This window comes from Lethenteron reissneri, chromosome 4 (genome assembly GCF_015708825.2).
Source record: "Lethenteron reissneri isolate LAM-NWPU_2019-01 chromosome 4, ASM1570882v1, whole genome shotgun sequence".
NCBI lineage: Eukaryota > Metazoa > Chordata > Hyperoartia > Petromyzontiformes > Petromyzontidae > Lethenteron > Lethenteron reissneri.
Genome location: NC_083782.1, coordinates 1422224 through 1441068, shown reverse-complemented (window position 1 = coordinate 1441068; position 18845 = coordinate 1422224). Strand labels below are relative to the sequence as shown.

The 18845-nt window shown below is 50.5% G+C and overlaps 1 protein-coding gene across 1 annotated transcript in view; it reads left to right on the top strand.

The window, feature by feature from the left end:
- Nucleotides 1-18845, top strand: part of ZYG11B (zyg-11 family member B, cell cycle regulator) — a 32880-nt gene that overhangs the window by 8531 nt on the left and 5504 nt on the right. Inside the window, exons 2-11 of the mRNA XM_061562030.1 lie at nt 1232-1397; nt 6206-6441; nt 7023-7298; nt 9156-9422; nt 10070-10210; nt 13423-13599; nt 14093-14157; nt 14328-14427; nt 16999-17049; nt 18094-18255. Coding sequence (XP_061418014.1) covers nt 1232-1397; nt 6206-6441; nt 7023-7298; nt 9156-9422; nt 10070-10210; nt 13423-13599; nt 14093-14157; nt 14328-14427; nt 16999-17049; nt 18094-18255 — 1641 coding nt within the window. The remainder of the gene's footprint in view (nt 1-1231; nt 1398-6205; nt 6442-7022; nt 7299-9155; nt 9423-10069; nt 10211-13422; nt 13600-14092; nt 14158-14327; nt 14428-16998; nt 17050-18093; nt 18256-18845) is intronic.

Below are 18845 nucleotides of genomic sequence, written 5' to 3'. Positions count from 1 at the left end.
AAGGCGGTCGTGGTGCTGGCCACCCATCCCCTCGTGGACTGTACTGGCCTTCATCGGTGCTCGCTAACAGCACTTGCCCCAACAGTCTGTTGAGGCTACACGGGTGATCTTTGACCATGTACTGTTGCGTCTTTATGTTTGGGGTGCAACAGTTTTCTGCCCTCGTGAATCGCTGAAATGTCACGACTCGAGGTGGTCTTTGGGTCACGTGAACTCATTTCACACCCAATCCAGTGCATGTATCGTAGTCTGATGAATCAATTAATAGATTCCTAAATCTACCTTCACACTCATAGCATAATGTATTTATCTATATATGTATGTATGTGTCCAGACTGGTGTGTGTACTATTGTACGTTTATGCATTATATCGTGTGAGTGTGTATTTTATTGTGTATGAATTCTGTTGTGTTTTCGTGTGTTCTGTTGTGTGTGTGTACTAGTGTGTATGTATTATATTGTGTGCTTATATATTCTATTGTGTATGGTGTGCATGTTCTGTGTGTGCATATTCTGTTTAGTGTGTGTTTATATATATCTATGTACTCTTGCCTTTTGACAAAATCTCCCTGCGTGCGTAAAATTTAATTAGATCGTCGAAACTAAGTAGTGCACTTGGATAATACTTGGATGGGGGGCGACTTGGAAATCCCGTGTGTTGTAAATTAGCAAGGTGGCCAGGAAATGGAAATGCAACAAGGAATTCTTGAATCCATCTGTGTGGAGCTTTGAATGTACGTCAGGATTCTCAGGGCACTCCAGATTCCTCCTACATGCCAAACACTCACGAATGCAACTGTCAGAACATGCCATTACAAGTAAAGTACTTAGACTCAACGAAGCTTTCCTGCTTAAAAGAAAGGCACTTATTATTTAATGTTATTTTGTACGTGTGTACATGAGTTGGGAGCTTTCGTGCAGTGGCTAGCGCACCGCTCTACAGTTAAGTTTATTTTTAACTACCCTTTGAGCCAAGTAGCTCTTCAATTGGGCTTCATTGGCAACCCGAGTTCAATTCCCGCTCACGGCTAACACCAGTGACGACTATCTTAATCGGTCCTGGGCCTCCTCTAGGTCGACTCGTCCTTAAATGAGTACCTGGTGTGGTGTGTAAGCATCGGCACTCTGCGGGCAAAGGCGGCCGGGCGCTAACAACACTCTTGCTCTAAAGCTACATGGGGGATCTTTGTGTACTACTCTTACGTGCTATTATTTGTGTGTGTGTGTGCAGGATGAGGGCAGCCCAGAGTCACTGCTGGACCTGTGCCTCGGCTCCTTGTGCTGGAACCTTGAGAGCATGTGCACCACGGCTCCCGACGGCTTGCTGTGCCTGCGGGAGCACGTCGTGTTCCCGCAGGAGCTCGCCGACCGGCTGCTGAAGAAGCTCGCCCTGGCCGGTAGTCGCAGCGCATTTACTCGGCCGCCCCTGCCCCTCTCCCACGCAGAGACTGCCATTGAGTTTGTGTGTGTGTGCCCTCGTGTGCACGTGTGTGTAAGTATGTACGGGCGTGGTGTTGGCCACCCACCCCCTCGTGTGCAATGCTGGCCTTCATAGTTACTCATTAACAGCACTTACCCCAACTGTCTGTTAAGGCTATGCAGGGGATTTTATCTTTGTCTTTGGAGCAGCAGTGCAGTGGTTCGCACATTACGCTACAAACCTGACGACTCGAGTTTGATTCCCGCTCATGACTAAGAATAGTGGTGAATATTTGAACTGGTCCTGGACCTCCCTTCGGTCAGCTCATGCTTAAATTAGTATTTGGTGCAGTGTGTATACATCAGCATTGGGGAGACAAAGATGGCCAGCTGTGGTGCTGACCACGCCACACCCTCGTGCACCGTGTTGCCCTTAATAGGTGCTCGCTAACAGCACCTGACCCAGCAGTGTGTAAGGCTATGTGGGGGATCTTTGTTTTTCTGGTGATTATTTATTAAGCGAATGCAATGTCCCGAAGCCAAGCGGTTGCTTCTGGTCCTGCTGTGTGGAGGGTGAGTAGGCTTCCACTAAGTTTGTGGATTGGGCAGACTTCTAGGATATGGTGCATAGGGGGCTCGCTCTGATGTCCCATCGGTGGAGGGTAGTGAGGCATGGGCCGTGACCAGTCCTGAACCTGTTGAGGGTGGACCACTTCATCCTGGTGAGGTTGAAACCGGGGAACTGTTGTGTGGAGGTAGTAGTGAGGTCCTTGTTTTCCAGGTCTCGTGACTACCTGGGGAGAAGTGATGTAGTGGTTATCGTTAAATTATGATCCCAGTGACCGGGGATAAATTCCTGGCCATGCACAATGAGTGGCTTTTGTGGTCTGGTCCTATTCTGGGACTTCCATGAGCCACACATATCATTCACAAACGTCAGCGCTTGAGAGACAAAGGTAGTCGGGCCGTGGTGCTTGACCACACCACCTCCCGGTGTGCTGCTGCTGCCGAGTGGGGTGCTGGTTAATGGCACTCCTTACTACGGCTCATTGGGCCACACGTGAGGAGCTGTGTTCACAGCGAGCAATGTGCAAGCACAGATGAACTACGCATCATTACCGCCTTTATTAACACGGCATGATGACAGCGGAATGAAAGAGCTAACATCAGGATTGTAGGGCGGTGTCGCCCCGCCCCCCCCTCCGCTGCTCTCTTCTGCATTGAAGAAGAAGCCTTTGCATGAAATGTTAGCTTGCTGTGCGTGTCTCCGTCACTTGGCAGTGTCAGTGCGGAGGGTGTTAATTTGTTATCTATTTCTCTGCACCCCTGCCAGTGGGGCTATTTTTGAATCGTGCTCTGAAACCATTTGGCACGATCCCAGCCTGGGCATGCGCCTCTTTCTCCCCACCGTCCCTCGAGCCGTCTCCCCTGTGCTCCAAGGACAATTTGATTTGTAATGACGTGTTATATTAACCACAAATCATGGGCTGTCTACACAAGTGTGTCTTCTCCAGTTTGTGTAGGTGACCCTCTGCTGTAATATCTATATATATAAAATCGTTCATGTCTGTCTGTCTGTGTGTGTGTGTGTGGACTTTGGCCCATACGCACTTTCATTGGACGGCGGTTGCCCCTGGCAACGGCTAGCCACGCCTTCGCCGCTTTCATTGGACCTGGCAACGGCTAGCCACGCCTTCGCCAAGGGCTGCAGTTTCATTGGACGGCGGTTGCCCCTGCCAACGGCTAGCCACGCCTTCGCCACTTTCATAAGCTCCGTATTTAATTAAATAATAGCCATTACACAGTATTGTTGGAGCGCTAGGGGGGGGGGAAGGAACGCCACCCGTACCCTGCCTCTTCCAAGCCGACAATTTTAGGCGAGGCCGCAGGCTTTGCACGCTACTAGGCCTCGACACCCACCACGCCACTCTGAGGTAAATTCATCAAAGTTTTTCCTACTCTTCACTACACCCCCACCACAATGTGTGCTATTAATATTACTTTTAAACCCAACGCGCCAACAATCGATTACTTTAATGTTCACTGTACAAATACTCATTAAGCTGGGTGAGCGTACTGCCAGTCTATCATGTACACTGTAGCCTGCTTATTAAGCTCGGTGAGCGTACTGCCACTCTATCATGTACACTCTAGCCTGCTTATGAAGCTGAGTGCGTGTACTGGCAGTCTATAATGTGGACTCTTGCCTGGTTATTATAATCGATTCTTTATATGTTCTTTGTACAAACAGTCATTAAGCTGCTTGAGCGACCCCAGTTCGATTCCAACTCACGCCCACCACCGCTGACGATTATTTGAAACGGACCTGGCCCTCCCCTAGGTCCACTCAGCCTCAAAAGCGTAACTGCTGTCGTGTGTGAACATCGTCACTGGGGAGACAAAGGCGGCGGGGCATCGTGGATCCAAGTCCCGGGCGAAGCCGGGTCATGTGTATGTGTGTTTGTGTTTATGTGTATGTCTGTGTGTCTCTATGTATGTGTGTATGTATGTGTATGTATGTGTTTGTGTGTATGTGTGTCTGTATGTATGTGGGTTTTTTTTGTCTTTATGTGTATGTCTGCGTGTCTCTATGTATGTGTGTATGTACGTGTGTGCATGTGTTTGTGTGTATGTATGTGTGTGTCTATGTATGTGTGTGTCTATGTATGTGTGTGTATGTGTGTGTATGTATGTGTGTTATGTGTCTGTCTGTGTCTGCATGTATGTGTGTGTGTATTGTGTATGTGTTTGTGTGCATGTATGTGTGTGTTTGTGTGTATGTGTATGTCTGTGTGTATGTGTTTGTGTGTATGTGTGTGTATGTATGTGTGTGTATGTGTTTGTATGTGTTTGTGTGTTTACGCTCGCATTACACAAATGTGTTGCTGGTCTAAGGCGTTCCTCGCACAGCATTGCCGCTTTATTATTTCAGTCGTTTACTGCCTTACGCACCCTGAAAGTCGTGTGTGTCTGCAGCAAGCGCGTGTATGTGTACCTATGGACGCGCGCGCGTGTGTTGTGTAGGGGGAACGGTAGTGTAGTGCTTAGCGTGCTGTCTGTGTCTGTGTGTGTGTGTGTCTGTCTGTGTCTGTCTGTGTGTGTCTGCGTGTGTCTGTGTGTGTGTCTGTGTGTGTGCGTGTGTGGTGTGTGGGGAGCGGTAGTGTAGTGCTTAGCGTGCTGTCTGTGTCTGTCTGTGTGTGTCTGCGTGTGTCTGTGTGTGTGTCTGTGCGTGTGTGGTGTGTGAGGAGCGGTGGGTGTAGTGCTTAACGCTACGCTGCGCTACCAACCCGGCGAACCCAGTTCCATTCCCGCTCACGGCCACCACCGGTGACGATTATTTGAACCTCCCCTAGGTCCACTCAGCCTCAAACGAGTAACTGGTGTGGCGTATTAACATCGGCACTTGGGAGACAAAGGCGGCTGGGCGTGGTAGATCCAAGTCCCGGGCGAAGCCGGGTCATGTGTATGTGTTTATGTGTATGTCTGTGTGTCTGTATGCATGTGTGTATGTATGTGTGTGTATGTGTTTGTGTGTATGTCTGTGTGTGTATGTATGTCGGTTTTGCCGCCGTGGTGGATCCAAGTCCCGGGCGAAGCCGGGTCATGTGTATGTGTTTATGTGTATGTCTGTGTGTCTGTATGCATGTGTGTATGTATGTGTGTGTATGTGTTTGTGTGTATGTCTGTGTGTGTATGTATGTCGGTTTTGCCGCCGTGGTGGATCCAAGTCCCGGGCGAAGCCGGGTCATGTGTATGTGTGTATGTGTTTATGTGTATGTCTGTGTGTCTGTATGCATGTGTGTATGTATGTGTGTGCATGTGTTTGTGTGTATGTATGTGTGTGTGTATGTATGTGGGTTTTTTTGTATGTGTTTATGTGTATGTCTGCGTGCCTGTATGTATGTGTGTATGTACGTCTGTGGATGTGTTTGTGTGTATGTATGTGTGTGTCTATGTATGTGTGTGTATGTGTTTCTGTGTTTGTATGTGTGTGTATGTATGTGTGTTATGTGTCTGTCTGTGTGTCTGCATGTATGTGTGTGTGTATTGTGTATGTGTTTGTGTGTGTTTGTGTGTTTACGCTCGCATTACACAAATGTATAATGCGGGTCTAAGGCGTTCCTTACACAGCATTGCCGCTTTATTATTTCAGTCGTTTACTGCCGTATGCACCCTGAAAGTCGTGTGTGTCTGCAGCAATGGACGCGCGCGCGTGTGTTGTGTAGGGGGAACGGTAGTGTAGTGCTTAGCGTGCTGCCTGTGTCTGTGTGTGTGTGTCTGTGTGTGTGTGTCTGTGTGTGTGTCTGTGTGTGTGCGTGTGTGTGTGCGTGTGTGGTGTGTGGGGAGCGGTAGTGTAGTGGTTAGCGTGCTGTCTGTGTGTGTGTTTCTGTCTGTGTGTGTCTGCGTGTGTCTGTGTGTGTGTCTGTGTGTGTGTCTGTGCGTGTGTGGTGTGTGAGGAGCGGTGGGTGTAGTGCTTAACGCTACGCTGCGCTACCAACCCGGCAAACCCAGTTCGATTCCCGCTCACGGCCACCACCGGTGACGATTATTTGAACCTCCCCTAGGTCGACTCTGCCTCAAACGAGTAACTTAACTACTGTAGCGTATTAACATCGCCACTGGGGAGACAAAGGCGGCCGGCCGTGGTAGATACAAGTCCCGGGCGAAGCCGGGTAGTACAGCTAGTTGTGTATGTATAAGTACGTATATGTGTGTGTGTGAACAATTCTCACTCTCGGCTCTCAGTGGTGAATATTTTAACCGTTTATGGTCTTTCCTGATGCAGACCAGCTGACGGACCACACGGTGGCGGTGTTCCGGAACACGCGTGCCCTGCGCGTGCGACGTGCGTGCGTGCGCTCGGCGCGCCTCTCGGCGCAGGCGTTCGAGCGGTCGCTGGCACGGCACCCGCTCGTGGAGCTGGACGCTCGCGGCGTCAACGCCGACATTACCGTCATGGACGTGGTGCGCGCGCTTACGGGCGCCCGCCGCGGCTACACCCAGCCTCCAGCGTACAACCAGGTACGACGATCACGTAGCTATAAAAATAAAACCAAAAATAAAATATTATTTTTTGAGTAAGGATTCCTGCAGTCACGAAAGCTTCAAATCAAGAGTGTGATATCACTCGCATACATCCAGACTTTCATATACAGCCAGGTACGGCGATCAGTGTGATATCACTCACATACACCCAGACTCCAGCGTACAAGCAGGTATGATGGCCAGTATGATATTACAGTAATTCTTCATTTAACGTGGTAGATGCGTTCCTGAAAATTGTGTTAAGCGAGGAATTACTGTACTGAATCACATTTGCACTCTAAAATCAGCCTGCAGTCATTCCATGGCAGGACAAAGAACTGAGATGAGGTTACGCCGCCGCGCACTGTATCCTTCCGCGAACTGTAACATTCGTCATCGACCGCTTGGAAACCGCGTTTTAACGGTGCGCATTTCCGCATTGTGCAAAAAGTGTTCCCGAATGGAAGAGCCGCAGTTTCATAGCGAAAACGCGTTGTGTGAAAACACATTTTTGAGCGAAGACCCGCCGTGCTCTGCATCCCCGTGCCTCCCCCCCCCCCCGCTTTCCACACTCTCAGACGCTGGAGCGCCTGGCTGTGGACGGCATGACGCTGTCGCTGGAGGAGCCCTACGAGCTGTGCCTGGGCTCACTGCGCGCGCTGCGCTGCCTCAGCGTACGCAACGTGCTCTTCTTCACGGAGGACTTGCGCGAGGTGGCACAGCTGCCCTGCCTCGAGTCGCTCGACATCTCCAACACGTGCGTCACGGAGCTGTGGCCGCTGAGCGCCTGCGCCCCGCGCCTGCGCTCCCTCTCCATGTACCACCTCAAGCGGTTGCGCATGACCACGTCGCAGGTGCGGGCGCGAGCACGTACGAGTACACACGCATGTGTGCACGCGCTCGACCACGCTATCAGGCACGAGCGTGCAGATGCACGCTATCGAGCACGCGAGCACACATGAGCGTGCAAACACACTCGCACAGTCAAATCACGATGGCACAAGCGAGTACATCCGAGCAACATGAGTATGTGAGCAGGCACTTGAGCACGCAAGCACACTCGCGCATGCGTGCACACTCACGTGCACACAAGTGAGAATACTTTTATGTGCGCATGCACGCACACGCACGCTTTAACCTGCCCAGGCATTTGCACGCACAAACATGGCCATAGAACAACAGCAGTGGCCGTACTCTACCAAGGCAGTTGCGTCACCGTGGTGCTTGAAGAGCAAGAGATTGATGTTTCACATTTTTAATTGCTATTCATAGATGATTCATTTTGCATCTGGCCAAGTAATGATCTGGTCAGATTTGCGCAAGCTTTTAATGATCATTGCTTCAGCTCACCGCTAGAACAACCCTCACAAGGAAGATGATGCAGTTGGATATGAAATTTTGCTTGAAATTACAAGAGGCATCTTCAGGAATGTCCAACAAGTTGGAATCCAATCCTTTGAATCGTAATTTCCACACAACTGTAAAGGCAGGCAACTCACTCGCGTGTGCACAGGGCGGCAGACAAAGGTGGGCTGAGAGGGAGGGCGGCAGACAAAGGTGGGCTGAGAGGGAGGGCGGCAGACAAAGGTGGGCTGAGAGGGAGGGCGGCAGACAAAGGCGGGCTGAGAGGGAGGGCGGCAGACAAAGGTGGGCTGAGAGGGAGGGCGGCAGACAAAGGCGGGCTGAGAGGGAGGGCGGCAGACAAAGGTGGGCTGAGAGGGAGGGCGGCAGACAAAGGTGGGCTGAGAGGGAGGGCGGCAGACAAAGGTGGGCTGAGAGGGAGGGCGGCAGACAAAGGTGGGCTGAGAGGGAGGGCGGCAGACAAAGGCGGGTTGAGAGGGAGTGCGGCAGACAAAGGTGGGCTGAGAGGGAGTGCGGCAGACAAAGGTGGGCTGAGAGGGAGGGCGGCAGACAAAGGTGGGCTGAGAGGGAGTGCGGCAGACAAAGGTGGGCTGAGAGGGAGGGCGGCAAACAGGTAGGCTGAGAGGGAGTGCGGCAGACAAAGGCGGGCTGAGAGGGAGTGCGGCAGACAAAGGTGGGCTGAGAGGGAGTGCGGCAAACAAAGGTAGGCTGAGAGGGAGTGCGGCAAACAAAGGTAGGCTGAGAGGGAGTGCGGCAGACAAAGGTGGGCTGAGAGGGAGTGCGGCAGACAAAGGTGGGCTGAGAGGGAGTGCGGCAGACAAAGGCGGGCTGAGAGGGAGGGCGGCAGACAAAGGTGGGTTGAGAGGGAGTGCGGCAGACAAAGGTGGGTTGAGAGGGAGTGCGGCAGACAAAGGTGGGCTGAGAGGGAGGGCGGCAGCAGCGCGAGGGGGCGACTTTCGTGCGCTCGCGATCCACGCCGCTCCCGTGCACCCGGGACGGTGCTCCTTGTCGGGTCGCGGTGCGCTACGGCCACCAATCTTCCAAACGTAGTCCCGCCAATCTCAAACAGCACTCCATTAAATTGATCACGAATACACAAAACCGCAATGTATTTAAAACCCGCGAACATTCGGGGTTTTCCATATCGTCTGCGGAAACCTGCGTGTTTATTTAAGTTGCGGGTTTTTTTAAAGAGCGATTTTGAGCGAGCGACGGGAGTTCACCGTGAGGGTGGCTTCCCTGGAGTTTGGACAACCGTGAAACTACCCGACATATGCGGACATAGAGCTTCAAAGCCCATCGGATTTCTCCAGGATTTAATGAAAGATTCCGATTTGTGAATACTGCAGGTGTTGGAGGTGCTGGAGGAACTGGCGGAGCTGAGGCACCTGGACATCTCGGACGACAAGCAGTTCACGTCGGACGTGGCGTCGCGCCTGCTGACGCGCACGCACGCGCTGCCGCACCTCGTCTCGCTCGACATGTCGGGCCGCGCCGGCATCACGGACGACGCGCTGCTCGCGTTCCGCAATGCGCACCCCGGCATGCACTTCCTGGGGCTGCTTGCCACCGACGCCGGATACGCGCCCTTCCTGTCTGGGGATGGCACGCTCAAGGTGTGCCATGCTCACGCGTTGTGATTCGCTCTCCCCTCTCGCTCCAGTGTGCCCGTTTACCTGTCTGGTTCTTTGTCTGGCTGTGTGTGTGTTAGACCGTTTTTCTGTCTATTTGTGTCTGGTTCTTTGTCTGTCTGGTTCTCTCTCTGCCTGTGTCTGGTTCTTTCTCTGCCTGCATCTTGTATATATGCGTGTCGATTTCGCCATCTATTTCTGTGTTTTTTCTGTCTGCCTTTGTGTCTCTGTGTCTCTTTGTCTGGGTGTCTGTTTCTCTCTTTGTGTGTTTCTCTGTCTGTCTGTGTGTGTAGCACCCCCAGTGGCAGCTATCCCTGTGCGGAACAAGGTTTACTTGCACCGACCCACAAGTGGGAAATAATCAGCCAGATGATTGCTATGTGCAATCGGAATTGAGTAATTTGTAATGTGCAATTCTATTTGAGTATTTTGTTCCGCTATCTGTTTCATTGTCTGCCTGTGTCTCTTACTGTCTTTCGGTGTCTGCATGTTTGTGTCTGTTTCTGCATCTCTCATGCTGTGTGTCAGTCATCGGGCTGAGCTTATCATTGTTTCTTTCAGTTGTGTTTCAGGGTCGTGGTCTGGCTGGTTTTTTTCAATGATGGGAGTGATTGGTTTTGTTTCGCCTTCAGGTGACGGGAGAAGCCAATGAAAACCAGATAACGGAAGCTCTACGCCGCTACGGGGACCGCGCATTCTTCATCAGGGAAGCGCTTTACCACCTTTTCAGTCGCACGCCAAACCTCAACCAACCTCGCCCAGACCTGCTCAAGGTGACCGCACAAAGACAAAGATCCCCCGTATAGCCTTTAGCATACTATTGGGGCAGACATTTTTAGCGAGCATCTAATGAGGGCCAGCACAGCACGTGGCCCGACCACCTTTGTCTCCCCAATGCTGATGTTGACATACGTCACCTGGTACTCATTTGAGGTTAAGTCGACTCTGGGGAGACCCAGGATGGGTTCACATATTCGCCACTGTTATTAGTCGTGAGCGGAGATTAAACTCAAGTTGCCAGCTTCGTAGCACAGTGCCCTAACCAGTACACTGCTGCTCCCCATATAAGAACAACAGTTGCCATTCACCACTTAGTGTTGGTTTCGTCACCATAGTGCTTGTGCCAGGCTAGGTGCACATTGAGGCCACGTGAAGTGTCGAAAGCTCACCGGCAGGAGTTCAGAGGACAGATCCAGGTTTCACGGGTTGACTGACTGAGATGACCGACAGATACACCAATTGCGCTCTCCACTGTCACACCTCACTGTTTTAGCCTCCCGGCGCTCTGCTTGTCATTGTGAGTGTCGCTCCTCCGCCCTCCACTGTTGTTGGAGGGCGACTGCCTCCAACTGCCCAGTAGAGTCCTTCACGAGCCTCCTCCATAGAGGCCGATCTGGACACCCCTGGTTCCAGTCATCGGCAAGTCCACTCATCTGTACATCCTCGTGTACCACATCAGCCCATTTCTTCTCCAGCCTGAGCCGCGCCTGTGCTGTGCTCCGCATATGTCGCGCACACCCAAGGCTAAAACTTCATGCCTAGGTTAACATTTCAGGCTTTAGGTCTTCATTACAATAACGACGTCAGTTTTTACAAACCAATGTTATTAAAAATAACATATTTTTAGGTTGGGCCACGTGATGATTCTGGTCAAGTTTCTGTTGTAAGACCCTCCACCACTTGACACAGCCAAACAAATTAAATCGGCACAGTAAAAATTTCCGCATTAAATGCTTGTACACGTGACAGTACGTTTTAAGTTGGCTATGTTTGGTGGTGGAGGGTTTTGCGACAAAAAATGTAGCCAGATCTGTACATGGCCTAACACAAAAATCAGTCATGACTTGTGGCATTTTGAATTGGTGCTTTGCAGCTGCTTCTCACGGGTGTCGGTGTCAATACAAACTCGGGGGGCCGACGGCGTAGCCGGGCACGGTGGTGCTCGTCCATTAGCCACCGTCTCGCCGGCACCGTCGGTGGATCAGGACGAGCTCACCATGTGCTTGAGCCTTACAGGATCATTCTAGATTTGAAGCTTTCGTGACTGCAAGGATTCATATTCTTGGGTTTTTTTCGGTAAAGTCACGTAGGTAAAAAATTTAAATTAATAAAAGTAAAATAAAAAAAATTTCACACGCTGGTTTCCTGCTTTAAGTTTTACCCACCAAGCAACATAGCAGGAGGCTGTTTCTTCCTGACCTGCTTTTTTGCTTTTACCATCTACATGGCAGGGGCTCGGTCCCATTAGCAGCAGTTGCACTTTAACAACTCTGGCACCCCCTCTCTCAGCCAGTCTACATAACAAAGGCTCAGTCCTTTGTTATGTAGACTAGCCGTAGTTTCAGCCGCACTAACCTTACCATAATAATATAAAGGGGGCCTGTCCTGGCTCCTCCCCCCTTAACCAGTATATATACGGGGTTGGATCTCTTGGAATTTCTCATTTACTTGATACAGCAAGCGTGCTGTGATGGTCCCATCTGAAGACGGAAGCTTGTGTTGCCTCCGAAACGTCGTATCATTAATTTTATTTTGATTTTACTTTTATTAATTTAAATTTTTTACCTACGTGACTTTACCGAAAAAACCCAAGAATCTGAATCCTTACAGGTTCAGTTTATCACCTTGAAGCGACGAGAGTTCTGACTTCTCCTCTGTCGGGATTTTAACGGCCTGCCTACCCACATTAGGATACCCTGTGGATGCCGCTTCCTCGCACGTGCAAAATTATGGACTCTTGCTGGAAAAAAAAGTTGCTATGCAGTTGTATGAAAGTTGCGGAGACGTCAACATTAACGTCCCCCATTCTTGTCCTGTGCATCAATGTTGCTTCCGGTACTGTTGTCAATGGGGACAATGAGCGACAAATTCCGAGTTGTCGCAACAATTCAGAAGCTGCGCTGTGACACTGGCACACGTGGCGATTTTAGTGCCATTTATCACTATGTGCTCTCTCACATGTGTAGGGGTTATTACGGGAGAAACGGCGGACAACAAACACAGGGCTGTCGGCACTCACATACACGGGGGGTCACACCGACGTCCGCATCAGTTATTGCCCACGCCCCCAGCCCTCGGAGGCGATCCCTATAAAAGGTGGAACCCAAAGAGCTCGAGGCAGTTCGACACGAAGCTGACCAGTGAAGATCCAAGACTCAGAGATTAGGCCCTGGGACTCCCCGGTCTCGCCGTCCTTATAAGGGCCGAGCCGGGTAAGCCAGTGGCGCGGCCCAAGAGCTTCCAGACCGCTGCCCTTATCAGGGCAAGGCTGGTTAGCTGGTGCCGAGATCTGTGCTTGCCAGGGCCAGATCAGTCAGCCTCCCGTAGCCCAGTAGAGGAGGACTGGGGGACAGGACAGAGGGCTTAGTACTAGGGTGGGTTTCCCATAGTACGGGTGAAGGGGCCGATACCCCTTCAACTATTGTATCTGTCCCGGAGTTAATAAACAGTGTGTCTCAACTTCCTCATCGTCTCCTCATCAACTTACTACACATGCACTGATAGATGTTGTATATTGTGTGCGTATTTGCGTGTGTGCATGTGGAGGGGGAGCATTTGTGTCGTGGTTAGCGCGCTACGCTTCTTATCTGGCGACACGAGTTTGATTCTTGCTCACGGCCAACACCAGTGACGATGATCTGAACCGGTCCTGGGAATCCCCTAGTTCGAGTCGGCCTCAAATGAGTACCCGGTACAGTGTGTAAACATTGCCACTCGGGAGTGGTGATGGCCAACCACCCTCTCGTGTGTTGGCTTTCATAGGTGCTCGCTAAAAGCACTGGCCCCAGAAGTCTGTTCAAAGTAAGAGTGTAGTGGTTCCAGCCATACCACCTCCTGATGTGCTGCTGCGCTAGCTTGAGTGGGTGCTGGCACTCCTTACTCGCAACTGCGTTCACAGCGGTGGCATTAAACGCTGCACGGGGGGGGGGGGGGTTCTCTGTTTGCCCCCGCGTGTGTGTACGCACCTCTCTGTGCGTACGTACAGCTGGTGGCGGACGGGATGCAGAGCCACAGCAAGAACCTGGCGGTGCAGATCGCGGCGAGCGCCTGCGTCTTCAACCTGAGCAAGCAGGAGCTGGCGGCCGCCATGCCCGTGCGCCTGCTGTCCCGCGTGGTCGCTCACACGCTCGCCGCCATGACGCAGTTCCCCAACCACCAGCAGGTAGGGCTACGGGTGGTATGTGTGTGACGATTATTTTAACCGGTCCTGGGCCTCCCCATGGTCGACTCGGCCTCAAAATGAGTACCTGGTGTGGTGTGTAAACATTGCCACTCGGGTGACAAAGGTGGCTGGGCGTGATGTTGGCCACCCACCTCCTCTTGTGCCATGCTGGCCTTCATAGGTGCTCGCTTAACAGCACTTGCTCCAACAGTCTCTTAAAGGCTATACGGGGGATCTTTGTCTTTGTGGGAGCAGTAGTGTAGTGGTTAGCGCGCTGCGCTTTGAACCCAGCGACCTGAGTTCGATCCTGGGCCTCGCCTTGGTTGACTCTGCCTTAAATTAATACCTGGTGCGGTGTGTAAACATCAACACCCACCTCCCCCCATGCGCCGTGCCGGCCTTCATAGGTGCTCTGACAGCACTTACCCCAAGAGTGTGTTCAAGGGCTACACAGGGAATATCTGTCTTTTGCTTTGTGTGCGCGTGTGTGCAGCTGCAGAAAAATTGTCTTCTCTCGCTGTGCAGCGATCGCATCCTTCAGGACGTGCCCTTTGATCGGTGGGGGCGCTCACACATGCGCGCACGCACACACTCGCGTCGCCACCACGTGACTTGTTCACGGTCTTACGTCGCACACATAGACGGCGTGTGTTATCATGTCTCAAATACGAACACGTTGATGGTATGCTTTGTGTGCGCTGTGTGTGTGTGTGCGGGATGTGACACAGGTTTCAGGCAGCAAAGTTGGTGATGCAGTGGCTGTGTAACCACGATGACCAGAACATGCAACGCATGGCGGTTGCCATTATATCCATCCTGGCTGCGAAGGTACCTCCGTGCAACTACGCAGCCAAATGCATCCGCACGCCATGCAAGCACTTTCAAGCAATTGTAACTAAACGCAAAGCACACGTAATTGCTCGCAACCACACGTTCGCACCCGAAACTTCCTCTAATCGCGTGCAACCAGATGCAAGCACGTGCAACCAGATGCAAGCACGTGCAACCACCCGCCTGCACACTCAAGCACACGCAAGCACACGCAAGCACACGCAAGCACACTCAAGCACACTCAAGCACACGCAAGCACTTGCAACCACGCGCAGGCATATGAAAGCACCTGCACGATTGGGCCAATGAGTGTGCCCCGTTGTGCACGTGTATGTAACCCCAGCTGTACACACGGACGTGAACGTGCGCGATGAATAGCTCTCTTAACAAATTATTCCATTCAACACAAACACACAGTTCCAGTGTGTTAGTTATATCTATGAAAAAGAGCAACGTTTAATCCGTGAGCCCATGCTGATGCTACCTCAAACAAGGCAACCTTGGACTGGTTTAACTTCACCGAGTCTCATCGACAAGCTGAAGCCTCCTTTTACTGACTTCACGGGCTACCCCAAAATGTGGGTAGGAGACGTGAATGTACACCGTGGTGCTAGATTCGCTGAGACCCAAATTGATAAATGTCTACGTGAACGGCTTTCAAGCAAGATGCAACATTCACAAGTTCTGGAAACAAGTTGCAAATCCATTGTACGTTGTGTTGTTTGTCGAGTCTATAGATTTATAAAAGGTCTCGAATGGCATGATAACAGCCTCCGTCACCGGGAAACATTCACGTGGAAAGCCCCGTAGATGTAAGCCACGACGTTTGTGTTGTCGTCTTTGCTTCTTTACGTTTTCGAGCAAGCTGGCCAGGATTGTGCAAAACCTAGCCCACTTTTCACTCGGGGAAACTGCAGAGAACAGACCAAGTGTTTCTAACCTTGCATTATATATTAACAAAAGCATATTTAAGAGTTGCAGTTAAGAGACAACCAACATATATATACATACAATAATTGTTTTATTAAAATGCAATATTTAAACACTTAAAATATCATTGCAAGAATCCCACTGCAATTCTTTAAATTTCTGGCAGAACACTTTGAAATTCTGAGTAGACCTAGTTCCTGTCAAAAGGTCGTGTATGTGTGTGTGGGTCTTCTAAATATGGCACGTCTAGTGCTTAACACAAAACAGTGATCACGAATACCAGGATCACCGACACTGCTGACACTATCATGTCAGGAGTGTTTGACAGGATACTTTTGGGCATATAAAGTGACTTCCCATCTAAGTCATTGATATTTATTTTAAGCATTTTATGAAGGGGTTTTCTCCCTGGTAATTTAGATCCCCCAGGACTAATAATTCAGCTTTGCTGTTCCTAGAAACTTGCTTAAGGCTTAAAAGAATGGTTTCTAAATTTGCAACATCATGAGTTTCTTATTTAGGAGGTGTTAAAACTGTAGAGAAGAACTATCCGTGCAGTCTGAATTGTTCAAACTAGAAATGGATCTATGCTCAATTGGTCCACAGTCCACCAGACCCAATATGTTTGTTTCTCATGAATCCTTGAAATTTTCTTGGGCAAACTGCAAATATTCAGTCGGCCGAAATGTAATCCGTTGGGCAAATGTGTTTGTAACACGGCTCCGTTTTAATCGCCCGGTCGGCTACAGGGAGATTCATTTACATTTGTAAATTCATCATATTGGAAGTTTCACCAACCCACAAAAGCTGCCAAAGCAGCTCCAAACTTTCAGGATCCAGAATGAAAGGGGCACTTAGGGCCAATCCATAGCAGATATCCACAAACATGCGAGAAATAGGATCTTTGCACTTTAGTAATTTTGCCGTGCAATGAGGAAACACGTTGGAAATTGATAATAACGTGTGATACAAAAGAGTTATTTTTAAAACACGACTGTCATATTTTAGGTCCGACAAGAATAACCATATCTCCAGTGCCAGAGCATTAAAAGTAAATTCCAATAATACAATCAAGCAAAAACACAATCACCATAACAATAACAGATATCAAGTCCAAGAAGTCTGAGTGTCTGCAAGGCAGTCCAGAGTTGTTCAGGGTGCGGCACCTTAGCCTCGCCAACATCACGTCTATCGACACCGCAGTGCGAAGCCACAAGCGGAGGGGGGGGGAGACCCCACTGGAGTCCCGGCAGTGAAATGCAGCCGCAGTCGACACTGAGGAGTGGGCATGCAGGGTTGAGCAGGAAGCAGACGGCAGCCAAAAAGATTCCGAAGGTGTAAGCACACGCTTCTGAAAAAGAGCAATATAGCTCAGTGGGCCTTACCTGGTAAAAGTAAAAAAAAACATTAAAACCTGCAGCAATTGGTATTTGAACCTGTCATAAGCCTCCTGTAGATGATATCGGTCCCTGTGGATTAGAAACTGTGGTTGGGCATGGTGTTGGCCACACCACCCTCCCCTCGTGGGCCATGCTGGATTGATTCGGTGTTCCCTAACTAACACCGCTGGGCCCACGTCGCCTTTCACACTCAATGGGGGATCTTTGTCTTGTGTGTGTTTGTGTCTTTGTGTTGTAGCTATCCACGGAACAGACAGCACAGCTGGGGTCTGAGCTGCTCATCGTCAAGGTGACAATCTCAGCAGCCTGATGTAGCCACCGTCCTGAAAGGGATACACGCTTTGAAAAGGTCACACAGTCTCTTATTGTTCATGCTTCTGTTCTCGCCAGAGAGAGCCGAGTCGGCTCTTCTGACATCCTCGACTCGTTAATCTAGCAGTGGTTGTTCGGAGTAATGCAACTTCCTCGCAGCACTCCAGGTTTCAATTGGACTCCGTTGGGTTGAGTTTCATTAAGCAGGATGGGAGTGGTGGCGCAGCACTTTGTGCACTGCACTGTGCACCTAGCAAACTCGCTCCGATTCTGGCCACGGCTCACGTCGGTGGCGAGTGTGAGCTGAACCTGCCCTGGTCCCCCCTCCCCCTTCACCAAATTGGCCTTGACCAGCGTCGTCACATTCCCCTTAACTGACACACGGTGGAGTAGTGGATTAACAAAGGGAATGGCTGCACATTATTAAATATTATATTGTATTTATAAACGATACATGTTGAGAACTTGATCGCTTTTGTTTAGCTCGAGTAAATATGGAGCCTCAAATATGATCATAATTCATGTAATGATTATATCAGTTTTGCGTGTGAATAAATTTTTGGTTTTGCTCTCGGTTATTTTGCGCATCCCCTCCCTGCAATGTCCTGTAACTGCCACCACTGCTAACAGTCTTAGGCTGTGGCCGTCCTTGTAACAGAGCTGCTTAGTTCATTGGGGCCTTACCGGATGAAATGATCAAGTCTTCGTCTGAGTTGGGTTTATACCTTATCATTCGACTCGCCACAGTAGAGTACTCGACTCGCCATCATAAAAACAAAGCGGGACACGAGACAAACGAGACGATAAACACGAGACTTGATGGAAACTCATTTTAAGTCGAGTCGTGAATGTAAAGATTCACGAAATCGCCGCAGCAAAGCGAACGTTCACGTGCTCAGCGTTCAGCGTGTACACGTTGCACGTGGGACTGCGGGGGGGGGGGGGCGAGGGGGGGGGTGGGCGGTGGGGGGTGGGTGTCGCGGGGCGGCTGCGTAACGACCACTCCGTGCATCTTGCACAGAAACTGCTGCACATCGTGGAGCAGAAGACGGCGGCGTCTGCTATCGACACAACGCTCAAGTTCACGCTGAGCGCGCTGTGGAACCTCACGGACGAATCTCCCACCACGTGCCGGCACTTCATTGACAACCAGGGCCTGGAGCTGTTTATGCGCGTGCTGGAGGTGAGAAGCCACAAAGACAAAGATCCCCCATATAGCCTTAAACATTGACTGTTGGGGCAAGTGCTGTTAGCGAGCACCTATGAAGGCCGGCACGGCACACGAGGGTGTGGGTGGCCAACACCACGCCGGCCACCTTTGTGTCGCTAGTGGCGATGTTTACTCCACACCGCACCAGGTACGCCACTTCTCTGCCCTCTGCTGTTGCTGGAGGGCGACTGCCTCCAACTGCCCAGTAGCGTCCTTCACGAGCCTCCTTCACACACACGCACAAACACAAACTGTTGTTCCACATCATTAAAATCTGACCACCTTCATCAATAGCACTGCCATGCAACACTTCTGCCATGCCAAACTGAATGATGTTGCAATTAAACGACTGCGTGTTTACATTTTTAAACCACTGCGTGTTTACATTTAACAAAAGAAAACTTTTCTTTTGTTAATAAAAAATTGTCAGTGTAAACTTCCTTCAAATTCCCCAGTGTTTTCAAGCGTCGGAATTTAAAGGGCCATCTGCAACTATCAGTCTTTCAATCCCACACTGTGTCTGTGCTGAAGGGGCCATTGCCTGAATTTTTAATCCTTCCATA